This window comes from Panulirus ornatus, chromosome 14 (assembly GCF_036320965.1).
Source record: "Panulirus ornatus isolate Po-2019 chromosome 14, ASM3632096v1, whole genome shotgun sequence".
In the NCBI taxonomy this organism is placed as follows: Eukaryota; Metazoa; Arthropoda; class Malacostraca; order Decapoda; family Palinuridae; genus Panulirus; species Panulirus ornatus.
The window spans coordinates 40,005,056-40,021,136 of record NC_092237.1 but is presented as its reverse complement, the minus strand read 5'-3'; the positions used below and the strand labels follow the sequence as shown (position 1 = coordinate 40,021,136).

The 16,081-nt window shown below is 39.3% G+C and overlaps 1 protein-coding gene across 1 annotated transcript in view; it reads left to right on the top strand.

Annotated features, from left to right (window-relative positions):
- Positions 1-13,305, top strand: part of LOC139753342 (uncharacterized) — a 28,108-nt gene extending 14,803 nt beyond the window's left edge. The window contains exon 2 of the mRNA XM_071669698.1: positions 9,975-13,305. Coding sequence (XP_071525799.1) covers positions 11,082-12,116 — 1,035 coding nt within the window. The 5' untranslated portion in view covers positions 9,975-11,081 and the 3' untranslated portion in view covers positions 12,117-13,305. The remainder of the gene's footprint in view (positions 1-9,974) is intronic.
- The last annotated feature ends 2,776 nt before the right edge of the window (positions 13,306-16,081 follow it).

Below are 16,081 nucleotides of genomic sequence, written 5' to 3'. Positions count from 1 at the left end.
CATCCAAGAAACCGGACTCGCATCCAGATCTGCCCTACCTCTTTTCTGTGTAAGTGATGAAAGACAACAAGGATGAGGAATAGGATTCATAACACTTGTTCACCAAAACTTACCTTTCACCACTGACTCTACAAAACTGTTCTCAGATAGTGACAGCACCCAAGAAATACAGTCTACAAAAAAAGAAAATATGTCACACTACTGGCTACAACAAAATCAATGCTTGGATACCTTCCCTCTCCACATACCTTTTAAGATATACTTATCAACTGCAAAACATGACAGTGTACTCTACTCTCAAGGCATATATAGATTAATTTTTGTTTTTCACACTTGGTCGCCATTTCCCTCATTAGTGAGGTAGTGCCAGGAACAGACTAAGAAAGACCACATCTCTCACGTTCATTCTCAAGGTTTTATATGTAATACACCAAAACCACAGCTCCCTATTCACAACCATGCCCCACAGGATGTTCCATAGACTACCCTGGACACTTCTTATGCCTTGGTTCTGTTCATTGAGAGCATGTCGACTCCAGTATGCCACATCATTTCAGTTTACCCTATCCCATGCATGCCTTTCACCCTCCTGGGTGTTCACTCTTAAATCTTTTCCACTCCATTCTCTCGTTTCCAAATTAGTCTCTCTGTCTTCCTTGCTCTCTCCACTTCTGACACATATATCATTTTTATTAATCTTTCCTCGTCCATTCTCACCATATGTCTGAACCATTTCAGCACACCCTCTTCTGCTCTCTCAGCCACACACTTTTTATCACCATGTATCTCTCTTACCCTTTCTTTACTTACTTGATCAAACCATCTCATATCTCATATTGTCTTCAAACATTTTATTTCCAACATGCCCACCCTCCTCCACACAGCCTTATCTATACCCCATGCCTTGTATCCATATTATATTGTTGGGTTTACTGTTCTTTCACAGATACCCATTTTTGCCCTCCCAGATAATGTTCTCTCTTTCCACACATTCCTCAGCACTCCCAGAACCTTTGCCCCCTCTCCCACCCTATTTCTCTCTTCTGCTTCCAGGGTCCCATTTGCTGTCATGTCCACTCCCAAGTATCTAAAACTCTTCACTTCCATTGGTCTTCTTCCATTCAGCCTCACAACTCGCATCCCACCTAACCTGTTCCTCAACCCTGCTAAACCCAATATCCTTGCATTTATTCACATTTACTCTCAACTTCTGCCCTTCTCGCAGAATTCCAAACTCAGTCACCAACTTCTGCAGCTTTTCATTCAAATCCATCACCAGTGCTGTATCATCAGCAAACAAACACTGACTCACTTTTTAGGCCCTCTCATTCCCCACAGCCTGTATATTCGCTCCTCTCTCCAAGACTCTTGTATTCACCTCCCTCACCACCCCATCCATAAACATCTTAAAGAACCATGGTGACATCACACACCCCTGCTGCAGGCTGACCTTTACTGGGAACCATTCAATCTCTTCTCTTACTACTCACACACATGCCTTACACCCTTGATAAAAACTTCTCTGCTATCAGCAGCTTACCTCCCACACCATATATTCGTAGATCTTCCACAAAGCATCTCTTTCAACCCTGTCATATGCCTTCTCCAGATCCATAAATGCTATATGCAAATCCATCTGTTTTTCAAATGTATGTCTCACAGACATTCTTCAAAGAAAACACCTGATCCACACATCCTCTTTTGCTTCTGAAACCACACTGTTCCTCCGTAGTCAGTACCCTCCCATACAATTTACCAGGCATACACAACAGACTTATGCCTCTGTAGTTTGAACTCTCACCTTTATCCCCTTTGCCTTTTATGCAGTGGCACTATATATACATTTTGCCAATTGTCAGGCACCTCACCATGGTTCATACATACATTGAATAACCTTGCCAAGTAATCAAGAACACAGTCACCCCATTTCTTAATAAATTCAAGAGTAATACCATTCAGTCCTTCCGCCTTGCAGCACTTTATCGTCTGCAAGGCTTTCATTACCTTTTCTCTCTTCACCAAAGCACTTTTATCATCTGCAAGGCTTTCATTACCTTTTCTCTCTTCACTAAAGCACTTTTATCATCTGCAAGGCTTTCATTACCTTTTCTATCTTCACCAAAGCACTTTCCATGATTCTTTTACTTTGCATACCACCTCAACCAGAACACTCTACATCTCCCACTTCATCATCAAACACATTTGATAATCCTTCAAAATACTCACTTTATCTCCCCTCATTCCATCACTACTCATTATCACTTCCCCGTTTGCACCCTTCACCGATGTTCCCATTTGTTCTCTTGTTTTTCTCACATCATTTACCTCCTTCCAAAACATCCTTTTACTCTTCCCTAGGTTTAATGATATTCTCTCACCCCAACTCTCATTTGCCCTTTTTTACAACCTCTGCACCTTTTTCTTGAGCTCCTGCCACTTTCTGATATACATCTCCCAATCATCTGCACTCCTTCCCTGTAAGTACTGCCCAAATGCCTGTCTTTTCCTTTTCCCTAGCAGCTTTACTTCTCCATCCTACCACTCACTTCCCTTTTTAATCTGCCCACCTCCCATCTTTCACATGGCACAGGCATCTCTTCCACATGTCAACACTGCTTCCTTAGATACCTACCATTCTTCACCCTTTCCCCTCACTTCATTTGCTCGTCTATTTTGCCATCCTCTTCCGGTAGCTCTTCACACAAGTCTCCTCTCCAAACTCTCTTACACTCACCACCCTCTTTTCCCCGACATTGTTTCTTCTTTTTCAAAAAGCTCTACAAACCTTCACCCTCGCCTCCACAAGATAGGGATCAGACATCCCACCAGCCATCCCTATCAGCACCTTTACATTTAAAAATCTTTTTTATACTACTCTCAATTAATGTGTAACCTTATAATGCCCGATGACCATCTCTCCTACTGACATATGTATGCTTGTGCATATCTCTCTTTTTAAACCAGGTACTCCCAATTACCAGTCTTTTCTCAGCACACAATTCCACAAGCTCTTCACCATTTCCTATCATGACACTGAATACCGCATGCTTGCCAATTATGTTTATTTTATTATACTTGATTGCTATTTCCTGTATCAGCGAGGTAGCATCAGGAAACTATATGTATATGTTGATATGTATATTTATGTATATGTTGATATGTATAGGTGCATATATGGATGTTTATGCATGTATGTGAGTATAGGAGTAGATGGGCCATTCTTCGTCTGTTTCCTGGTGCTACCTCGCTGACTCGGGAAACAGTGATTATGCATAAAAAGACTATATATATATATATATATATATATTATCCCTGGGGATAGGGGAGAAAGAATACTTCCCACGTATTCCCTGCGTGTCGTAGAAGGCGACTAAAAGGGAAGGGAGCGGGGGGCTGGAAATCTTCCCCCTCTCATTTTTTTTTCAATTTTCCAAAGGAAGGAACAGAGAAGGGGGCCGGGTGAGGATGTTTCCTCAGAGGCCCAGTCCTCTGTTCTTAACGCTACCTCGCTGAGGCGGGAAATGGCGAATAGTATGAAAAAAAAATATATATATATATATATATATATATATATATATATATATATATATATATATATATATATATATATATATATATATATATATTTTTTTTTTTTTTTCAAACTATTCGCCATTTCCCGCGTTAGCAAGGTAGCGTTAAGAACAGAGGACTGGGCCATTGAGGGAATATCCTCACCTGGCCCCCTTCTCTGTTCCTTCTTTTGGAAAATTAAATATATTATATATATATATATATATATATATATATATATATATATATATATATATATATATATATATCCTCTTGGTCAATCTTTCCTCACTCATTCTCTCCATGTGCCCAAACCATTTCAAAACACACTCTTCTGCTCTCTCAACCACACTCTTTTTATTTCCACCCGTCTCTCTCACCCTTACATTACTTACTCGATCAAACCACCTCACACCACATATTGTCCTCAAACATCTCATTTCCAGCACATCCACCCTCCTGCGCACAACTCTATCCATAGCCCACGCCTCGCAACCATACAACATTGTTGGAACCACTATTCCTTCAAACATACCCATTTTTGCTTTCCGAGATAATGTTCTCGACTTCCAAACATTCCTCAAGGCTCCCAGAATTTTCGCCCCCTCCCCCTCCCTATGATTCACTTCCGCTTCCATGGTTCCATCCGCTGCCAGATCCACTCCCAGATATCTAAAACACCTCACTTCCTCCAGCTTTTCTCCATTCAAACTTACCTCCCAATTGACTTGACCCTCAACCCTACTGTACCTAATAACCTTGCTCTTATTCACATTTACTCTTAACTTTCTTCTTTCACACACTTTACCAAACTCAGTCACCAGCTTCTGCAGTTTCTTACATGAATCAGCCACCAGCGCTGTATCATCAGCGAACAACAACTGACTCACTTCCCAAGCTCTCTCATCCACAAGAGACTGCATACTTGCCCCTCTTTCCAAAACTCTTGCATTCACCTCCCTAACAACCCCATCCATAAACAAATTAAACAACCATGGAGACATCACACACCCCTGCCACAAACCTACATTCACTGAGAACCAATCACTTTCCTCTCTTCCTACACGGACACATGCCTTACATCCTCGATAAAAACTTTTCACTGCTTCTAACAACTTGCCTCCCACACCATATATTGTTAATACCTTCCACAGAGCCTCTCTATCAACTCTATCATATGACTTTTCCAGATCCATAAATGCTACATACAAATTCATTTGTTTTTCTAAGTATTTCTCGTATACATTCTTCAAAGCAAACACCTGATCCACACATCCTCTACCACTTCTGAAACCACACTGCTCTTCCCCAATCTGATGCTCTGTACATGCCGTCACCCTCTCAATCAATACCCTCCCATATGATTTACCAGGAATACTCAACAAACTTATACCTCTGTAATTTGAGCACTCACTCTTATCCCCTTTGCCTTTGTACAATGGCACTATGCAAGCATTCTGCCAATCCTCAGGCACCTCACCATGAATCATACATACATTAAATAACCTTACCAACCAGTCAACAATACAGTCACCCCCTTTTTTAATAAATTCCACTGCAATGCCATCCAAACCTGCTGCTTTGCCAGGCTTTCATCTTCCGTAAAGCTTTTACTACCTCTTCTCTATTTACCAAATCATTTTCCCCAACCCTCTCACTTTGCACACCACCTCGACCAAGACACCCCACATCTGCCACTCTATCATCAAACACATTCAACAAACCTTCAAAATACTCACTCCATCTCCTTCTCACATCACCATGACTTGTTATCACCTCCCCATTAGCCCCCTTCACTGAAGTTCCCATTTGCTCCCTTGTCTTACGCACTTTATTTACCTCCTTCCAAAACATCTTTTTATTCTCCCTGAAATTTAATGATACTCTCTCACCCCAACTCTCATTTGCCCCCTTTTTCACCTCTTGCACCTTTCTCTTGACCTCCTGCCTCTTTCTTTTATACCTCTCCCACTCATTTGCCTTTTTTCCCTGCAAAAATCGTTCAAATGCCTCTCTCTTCTCTTTCACTAATAATGTTACTTCTTCATACCACCACTCACTACCTTTTCTAATCAACCCACCTCCCACGCTTCTCATGCCACAAGCATCTTTTGCTCAAGCCATCACTGCTTCCCTAAATACATCCCATTCCTCCCCCACTCCCCTTACCTCCTTTGTTCTCACCTTTTTCCATTCTGTACTCAGTCTCTCCTGGTACTTCCTCACACAAGTCTCCTTCCCAAGCTCACTTACTCTCACCACTCTCCTCACCCCAACATTCTCTCTTCTTTTCTGAAAATATATATGTATATATATATATATATATATATATATATATATATATATATATATATATATATATATATATACATTCTTCAAAGCAAATACTTATATATATAAGTATGTGAGAAATACTTAGAAAAGCAAATGGATTTGTATGTAGCATTTATGGATCTGGAGAAGGCATATGATAGAGTTGATAGAGATGCTCTGTGGAAGGTATTAAGAATGTATGGTGTGGGAGGCAAGTTGTTAGAAGCAGTGAAAAGTTTTTATCGAGGATGTAAGGCATGTGTACGTGTAGGAAGAGAGGAAAGTGATTGGTTCTCAGTGAATGTAGGTTTGCGGCAGGGGTGTGTGATGTCTCCATGGTTGTTTAATTTGTTTATGGATGGGGTTGTTAGGGAGGTGAATGCAAGAGCTTTGGAAAGAGGGGCAAGGATGAAGTCTGTTGGGGATGAGAGAGCTTGGGAAGTGAGTCAGTTGTTGTTCGCTGATGATACAGCGCTGGTGGCTGATTCATGTGAGAAACTGCAGAAGCTGGTGACTGAGTTTGGTAAAGTGTGTGAAAGAAGAAAGTTAAGAGTAAATGTGAATAAGAGCAAGGTTATTAGGTAGAGTAGGGTTGAGGGTCAAGTCAATTGGGAGGTGAGTTTGAATGGAGAAAAACTGGAGGAAGTGAAGTGTTTTAGATATCTGGGAGTGGATATGGCAGCGGATGGAAACATGGAAGCGGAAGTGGATCATAGGGTGGGGGAGGGGGCGAAAATTCTGGGAGCCTTGAAGAATGTGTGGAAGTCGAGAACATTATCTTGGAAAGCAAAAATGGGTATGTTTGAAGGAATAGTGGTTCCAACAATGTTGTATGGTTGCGAGGCGTGGGCTATGGATAGAGTTGTGCGCAGGAGGATGGATGTGCTGGAAATGAGATGTTTGAGGACAATGTGTGGTGTGAGGTGGTTTGATCGAGTGAGTAACGTAAGGGTAAGAGAGATGTTTGGAAATAAAAAGAGCGTGGTTGAGAGAGCAGAAGAGGGTGTTTTGAAGTGGTTTGGGCACATGGAGAGAATGAGTGAGGAAAGATTGACCAAGAGGATATATGTGTCGGAGGTGGAGGGAACGAGGAGAAGAGGGAGACCAAATTGGAGGTGGAAAGATGGAGTGAAAAAGATTTTGTGTGATCGGGGCCTGAACATGCAGGAGGGTGAAAGGAGGGCAAGGAATAGAGTGAATTGGAGCGATGTGGTATACCGGAGTTGATGTGCTGTCAGTGGATTGAATCAAGGCATGTGAAGCGTCTGGGGTAAACCATGGAAAGCTGTGTAGGTATGTATATTTGCGTGTGTGGACGTATGTATATACATGTGTATGGGGGGGGGTTTGGGCCATTTCTTTCGTCTGTTTCCTTGCGCTACCTCGCAAACGCGGGAGACAGCGACAAAGTATAATAAAAAAAAAAATAAATAATATATATATATATATTATTCCTGGGGATAGGGGAGAAAGAATACTTCCCACGTATTCCCTGCATGTTGTAGAAGGCGACTAAAAGGAAGGGAGTGGGGGGCTGGAAATCTTCCCCTCTTTTTTTTTTCCAAAGAAGGAACAGAGAAGGGTACACACACAGACACATACATATATACCCATGCACACAATTCACACTGTCTGCCTTTATTCATTCCCAACGCCACCTCGCCACACATGGAATACCATCCCCCTCCCCCCTGATGTGTGCGAGATAGCACTAGGAAAAGACAAGGAAGGCCCCATTCGTTCACACTCAGTTTCTAGCTGTCTTGCAATAATGCCCGAAACCACAGCTCCCTTTCCACATCCAGGCCCCACACAACTTTCCATGGATTACCCCAGATGCTTCACATGCCCTGATTCAATCCACTGACAGCATGTCAACCCTGGTATACCACATCGATCCAATTCACTCTATTCCTTGCCCGCCTTTCACCCTCCTGCATGTTCAGGCCCCGATCACTCAAAATCTTTTTCACTCCATCTTTCCACCTCCAATTTGGTCTCCCACTTCTCCGCGTTCCCTCCACCTCCGACACATAAATCCTCTTGGTCAATCTTTCCTCACTCATTCTCTCCATGTGCCCAAACCATTTCAAAACACCCTCTTCTGCTCTCAACCACGCTCTTTTTATTTCCACACGTCTCTCTTACCCTTACATTACTTACTCGATCAAACCACCTTTCACCACACATTGTCCTCAAACATCTCATTTCCAGCACATCCACCCTCCTTCGCACAACTCTATCCATAGCCCACGCCTCGCAACCATACAACATTGTTGGAACCACTATTCCTTCAAACATACCCATTTTTGCTTTCCGAGATAATGTTCTCGACTTCCAAACATTCTTCAAGGCTCCCAGGATTTTCGCCCCCTCCCCCACCCTATGATTCACTTCCGCTTCCATGGTTCCATCCGCTGCCAGATCCATGGTATTCCATGTGTGGCGAGGTGGCGATGAGAATGAATAAATGCAGACAGTGTGAATTGTGTGCATGGGTATATATGTATGTGTCTGTGTGTGTATATATATATGTGTACATTGAGATGTATAGGAATATATATTTGCATGTGTTGACGTGTATGTATATACATGTGTATGGGGGTGGGTTGGGCCATTTTTTTTCGTCTGTTTCCTTGCGCTACCTCGCAAACGCCGGAGACAGCGACAAAGCAAAATAAAATATGAATAATAAAGATATATATGCATATATCTTTTTCATACTTTATTGTGTTTCCTACTTTATCATGATGGTGCCAGGAAACAGACTAAAAACGACGCAATCATTCACATACACGTAGATGAAGGTTGAACCTTTTTAATTTGGCAACCTTGGGACCTGGCCATTGCGGGACTACAAAAATTCAGGAAAACAGTAATTGACTTCATGATACACAAACATTGTCTTTACAGAAGTTCCTCTATCTGATTTTTCCATTAGCTGCACCTTTTCAAGCATAGATGATGATATATGCTTATACTTATTAGCACTAGCACCATCTTTTGCACCTCTTGACCTCTTGGATGACATCCTTAAGGGCTAAAATACAGCTAAATACAAGAAATAAACAGAACTGTTAATTAGCTTGGCTACAGTGTAAGCAGATTTAGGCACCTTAGCACTGCTAACAGCACCACCCTGTTGGCAGATCCCCAAACTGATAACTAGTGATGGCAGAATCAAAATGAGCTGGTCCATGGGAGTCGTTCGACAACAGAGTTCTGGATTAGAGAGGTACAACCTATGCACATATACACACATACACATAGATATACATATATATACATACATGCATATACATATGTACACATGTATATATATTCGTGCTTACTTACCTTCATCCATTCCCAGGGCCACAGAAAACAGTATTACCGCCCCATGCATCAGCTAGGTGGTGCCAGGAAACAGATGAAGAAAAGCCACATCTGCTCGCATCCATACACGAGCTGTCATGTAATACAATGAAACCACTGCTCCTTATCCACATCCATGCCCTACAGACCTTTCCATTGTTTACCCTGGACGTTTCACATGCCTTGACTCTGTCCATTGATGGCACTTTGATCCCAGTATATCACATTGTTCTAATTTACTGTAATTTTTGCATACACACACACACACACACACACACACACACACACACACACACACACACACACACACACACCTTATCCCTCAGGATCACTATGTATGATTTTGCTATTCTGTGAGAAGCCCACTTCTACTGATCCCTATTTTTTATGAGGTCAAAATTTACCACTATGAAGATGTGTGCAGTAGAAGGTATGCCATTAATTCATTGAGGGTTGGCAGGTGTTGTAAGCCTGGGTCCTGAGTTTGTTGGTTTACTATCTGTGAATTCTCTTTGAGTTTTTTGCAGTGCATAACCCCAGCACAAAGTAAGGGATGAATGTATATATTGTTACAGTTGCTGCTAAAGATATAAGCCCTTTATATTGTCAGCACTTGATGATAGCCTCATTTTGGCATACTGCATGCATTTCATGTAAAAGTATTACCTTTACCTGTTGGGAGCTCTTAATATAAAGGTCTCATCTGCTTCACCTTGAACATCTAATGCTAATGTTTGCTTTCCTATCATTGGCAGCTCTCTGTGTTCAGAACAAGAATGTTATAAGTGCCTCCAAGTTATTGTGAAAAACGAGTTGCTGCAGGCACGAACTACTGTATTGCAGTAAAATTAGTATGAAGAACCTTACAACAGCAGATATAGATTAACTACAAAAAACAGAAGCAGTGCCAGTTATAAAGATCATAAAGACTAGAACAACAGCAACAATAGAAGCCGCTAAAGAACATTAATGGTAGTAAAAGTATATAACAATTGTAGCAACAGAGGCAATAGGAACAGAATTGATAACACCATTGATGTGTTTTTGTCAAAGAAATAAAGTATTACAAATAAGAACAAAGTTGGAAGCATCTGAGGAAATTATTTCATTGTTCATGAGAAGGATCAGAGATGATAATTAGTACATTCAAACTCTTCTGAATGAATGCAATTATCACTGGCTACATTTCTTTATTATAAGAACCATAGTAAATGATAAGTTAAATAAAACTGCATAATTCTGTGGTGTTGATATATAGTTCCCACTTTATGTATTTTTTAGAACTCATTTCTACTTGGCAAAGTATAATTATTGCAACTAATGAGCATGCATTATTCACAAATTGACACCAGTATCAGATTAGATTTTTGTCAAACTTTTAGCACGAGCTCTTGATTGGCATATTATGCGTGGAGAATCTGGGGTGTAAATAGATATCCACTTCTCTAAAAGATGTTTATAGGGTAATGTTTTTACAAAGAATATTTAAATATTGATGTTAGAATTAGCAGTACAAATACGAGACAGTTATTGATGACAGTTGTTGAAAACGAACTTAAGTAAATAATCAACTGAGAAGAGTATGCAGAGAAAATAATGAATTTTTATTTGTGATTGTGGCAACTTAGAATAAGTTGAGAGCAATATAAACTTTAATCTATGGTAACTGGCATGTCATCTCACTGTTTTACCTGGGGTAGTTAGGGTCGAGACTAATGCTTCACTTGCCATGTTGTCATGTGTAACACACAACACAGTGGCTGGGGTTGTTTGCTCCTCCAGCAGTGGACACTTACTAAGCATCTAAGATTGTCATAAACTGCATCGTTAGCAGCAGCATTATTGTTATATGATATAGGATTATGGAGGGAAAACAAGTGGTATGTTCACCACGTGACAAAGCATTTCTAAAGAAATCGTCCAAGAGTTTACATTTCCAGAAAAGCTTTAACCAACTAAGTAACCTCAAAAGCTGCATGAAGCATCGAACAGGAGAGAAACAATTTGAATGTTCTGTGTGCCAAAAGACTTTCTCCCAGAGGACCAGTTTAGTGCGACACATGACTGTTCATACGGGAGAAAGACCATATGAGTGTTTACAGTGCCAAAAGACCTTTCATCAGAAGAGTAATTTAGAGCAACACATGACTATTCATACAGGAAAGAAGCCATATGAATGTTCACAGTGTGAAAAAGCTTTCTCTCAGAAGGGTAATTTAGTGCGGCATATGACTGTTCATACAAGAGAAAAGCAATATGAATGTGTTCAGTGCCAGAAGACCTTCTACCAAAAGAGTCATTTAACACAGCACATGACTGTTCATACTGGAGTTAAGCCATATGAATGTTCACAGTGCCAAAAGGCCTTCTCCTGCAAGAGTAGTTTAGTGCGTCATATGACTCTTCACACAGGAGAAAAGCCATATGAATGTTCACACTGCTTTAAAACCTTCTCTCAGGGGAGTGATTTAGTGCAGCACATGACAATTCATACAGGAGAAAAGCCATATGAGTGTTCACATTGTCAAAGAACCTTCTCCTGGAAGTGTAGTTTAGTACGGCACATGAAACATCATGAAGGAGAGGAGTCTTTCATGGGTGTCCACTCACGTAAAAGTTTCTTCTACAAGACGGGTCAGACACACCATACTCTTTACCATAGCAGTGCTCAGCGTAACAAGATGATGTCATGTCAGCAAACATCTGAGAACCATATGATGTCAAGTCTAATGGTAGAGAAGCTTGTTAGACCTGAGGGAGTGAAACAGGAAGTTATTAGCAATGCAGAATCTATTAAATGCAAGACAGACAGTTTTTCAAAACTGTGCAGAATTGTCCCTGAGTTGTCTGTAAAAGTTGAGATGGACAATATTGACATAGTTGAGGAAGAGTTTTGAGCATTATGAAATTAATCTCTCCGCTGAAAATAAAGTCTGTAGTATGAATACGGTGACTTCAACAAAACTCAGCCATTCATGGCATAATTTGTAGAACAGTGAAGAGGCAACTTACACAAGACCAATATACTTGACTGTGGATTCCCTGTGAAAATGCATTATCTGTGGTGTATTCAGAGAGAACAATGTGTTACCTTATCATTTCCTGTTCAGAGTGGCCATATAAGTTATGTGTGAAATCAGTTTACATACTTATTTCATACAGTTCATAGATATATCCTATATTTGTAATCAATATGATGGAAATTTCAATTCTTTTATGGTAATTTCATGGTTTTTAAGTTGATTTCATTTTTTCTTTTCGTATTCATATGCTACCATTTTCTTGTATATGATAAATATCATTGTACATGTGTAAGTGAAAAAGCTAGGGATTTTTGGTGTTGATTATTAGTGTGATATCTGGGGTGCTGTAATATTCATAAGAATGATGATATTGAATTTGTTATTAATGCTGACGATTTGAATGATTTTGAGAAAATATCTTCAGCTTTATCACTTATTGTTTACATCACAATTATTTATTCATATTTCTCTAGAAATGTGTTTGTCTATGAAAATTTATATATCGGCATATCATTGGTGTAAGTTTAATGTATTTTGTATTGGTTTTCATGTTCAACTATAAATTTTTCATCTGTACAGAACTATTTTCCATCATATATCTCAAAATGATAGATGGAATTCTACCTTCATAACTGAGTTACATGTAACTCGTACTGTCTCTTGAAGTTCTGAGACATAATAAGATGAGAATAATAGGAAGCCACAGTAGGTTGCTTCGTTCAAGGCAGTTTCTACGAACACTCTGTTAGTATTATTCATTGAATTATTTCCATCTAGTATCTGAAACTTTATAGGGTCTTTGTACTAATGATGTTACTTGGCCATGTATTTCCCTCACCTTCATCCCTTCTTTGGAATCACTGCTTCCTAATTTCTTTATTGAACCAAACTTGTTTTTGTTTGAAACAGTTGTCAGTTCTATCTTGATTACTTTGACTATCTTATGTCCTCTGTGTTCAGTCACTTCATGCATTCAAACGGATTGTTCCTTACATTATGCTTTCCAAGAGACTATGAATTTGATTATTTTAGTATCTGTTAAGAAAAATTTGTGATGATTGTACTAATTTTTTCATTATTCCCTGCATACTTTGAAGAGGATCTTTACCCATTCTGTAGTTTTGTGACTGAATTTCTCACTATGACCTAGATTTGTTTTCACTAAGGGTAAATAACATTGAAGAATGACTTTAAGGCATCTTAGTACTTCTAGGTATACAGAGAAATACTTTCTTTTCTGTATTAGTGTAATGCTACATTATTACTTTGGTTTTCATCTTTCACATCATTTAGTTGATATTTGGTTATCTTTTAGCCATCATCATTTGCATTTTTCATAACAATATTCATGAGCCTCTTTTTGTCTTCCAACAGAGTTGCTTCATCTTCATGTGGAAATACTAAACATTTACATATTGGGATTCAAGATAATCTCTTTGAATTGGTGTTTATCCTCATCTTCAGTCATTCATATCTTTAATGGATAATGGAAGACCAAGTGTTAAGCCTTAAGGAATTCCACTTGAGACAATTCCTTATTTTAACCTTACTATATTATCATTAACTATGTGGCATGTATTTGCTAAGCATGTCTCCAGTTACAATTTTTTTTTCTGGGCCTTGCTCTTTTTACCTTTGTTATTAGTCTTTCGTAGTAGTCTCAGCAAGAGCTAGACTAAAATCAAGGTAAGTAGTATTGTATTCTTTTTCACTATCCACCACCTCACACATACATAAGAGTAATGACAGTGCATTACTTTAAACACAAACTCCCATTAGTGTAGTCCTGTGATTCATAACTTTTCCAAGGTCACTGAGTTGATAAAGTCTTATTACTTGTAGTATTTTCTCACCACTTTAGAGAGAGAATTAGCACTGTTTGGGCAATCTTATACATTTGTCATATGATACTCTATCATAATGAGTTATCACACATGCTGGATACTAAAAAATGAAAGAGGAGACTACATTAAGCCTATGGACCTGCACAAGCCAGTTCTAAGTCACACCCATCTGTGTTCACTCATGTATCAGTCCAATTTTCCATATTCATTGCAGAACTGTGTGGTATTCAAGCTGCACTTAAACAATTTAATTATCAATCTTTGAAAGAGAAATTTCCAGTCTACCCTGTCTCCTAGAGTACACTTCATGATATATCATGCCATGTTCCAGTGCTTGCCATAGTTCAAAAAGCCCAAGATTTGATTGTAAGAATCGACTCAGAGTACAAGAATGTAGAAGTATTCTGGTGTCCTGGACCTGCTGGTATCAATGGCAATGTAATAGTAAATGCTGAGGCTCAAGCAGCCTTATCTAGCAATCTATATGTGAGAGTTATACCTGACATTAACTTTATGGGCAGAATAAACAATCTTTGTAGATGCAATTAGCAAGCTCCATGAGACTTAGAAGCCCAAATGAATAAGAAAATATGAAGAATAAAGAAAGTCGTTGAAGTATGGCCTTCTTTTGCCACGTTATGGAAATTCACTGTTGGCTGTTGGAGAGAAGACCTTCCTCAATATGTGACACCTACAATTGCAGTATAACCTTGAAAAATGCACTATTTGAATACCAGTGATATAGCACCTTTGAATCAAATATGAATGGTATGATAATGATGGAAGAAAAAGTTTTGGAGATATGTAGACAAAAATGGGAAAATGTAAATAGAAACAAATTTTTTAAATGAAACCCAAAATGTACAGTTTTATATAAATGATTTAAGATTTTCGATATCATTCGTACTTGAAAGTGTTGATAACTGTTTTTAGTGTGTGTATTCAATTCCTTCATATGTCAGAAGTGACTAGTGAGCTGTTGTTACCTGGGGTGTCATAGACACATTTAGGTAATGGCAGCTTGGTATACCAGACAATTAGCTGCTGTCACCTTGGATATTACACACAGCTACTGTCAGCTTAGATGTCACAGACAAGTACCTGCTGACAGCTGGTGTGTCACAAACATAGCAATGGTTAACTAAGATTTTGTCCCAGAGAAAAAAATATCTGCTCTGTATCTTTGCATGCTGAATCCAAATATGTTTTCAGAATTTCTCTGTCACCTGTAGCTCTTTTCTAGTATACTTGCATATCATTACCTACAGTATACATATGCCAGTGCTCTGCGGAGCATGTGAAACAAACAATTTAACAAACACATCTATTTTCATTGTTTATGAAGTGCAATAGCTTGTTTTTGAAAGTGAGAGTCTAGAAAATGAGTCACCAGTAGCCTGCAGAAACATGACTGGTGATGTTGGGACATACAAATAATGCCTAATCCTGAGTAGCAGTTCTCTATCAGTTGCAGGCTAGAACTCAATGTGTAAGCAGTGTCTTTTCCTTTCTGTTGACAGATTGTGCTTTTATTCATTCAAGTGTTGTGCTGATGCCCCATTCACCATCATAGTGCCAAGAAACTGAGTAAATAGTCTAAATTTTTTCTGCTACATCTGTGGCAAATTGACATTCATATAGCAAGAATGTTCTTTCACACCCCTCATTGAAAAAAAACTATGACCATTACTTTGGTTGTAAAGTGGATGACCAGGATAAAAGTTGGTCTCCCCATATTTGTTGTGTCATGTGTCAAGGGCAAAAGGTTCATGTTGTATGCCTTTTGCCATTCATATGGTTTACGGGGAACCCAAAGATCATGATTTGGATTGCTACTTCTTCCTGGCAAATGTGAATGGTATAACTTCAAAATCCAGTCATACTGTCAAATATCCGAATTTGCCATCTGTTATGAGGCAGTACCTCACAGTTGGGAATTACCTGTGCCAGAGCCTCCAAGAAACATGACACTGAGTGACGATGAGTCTGATGATG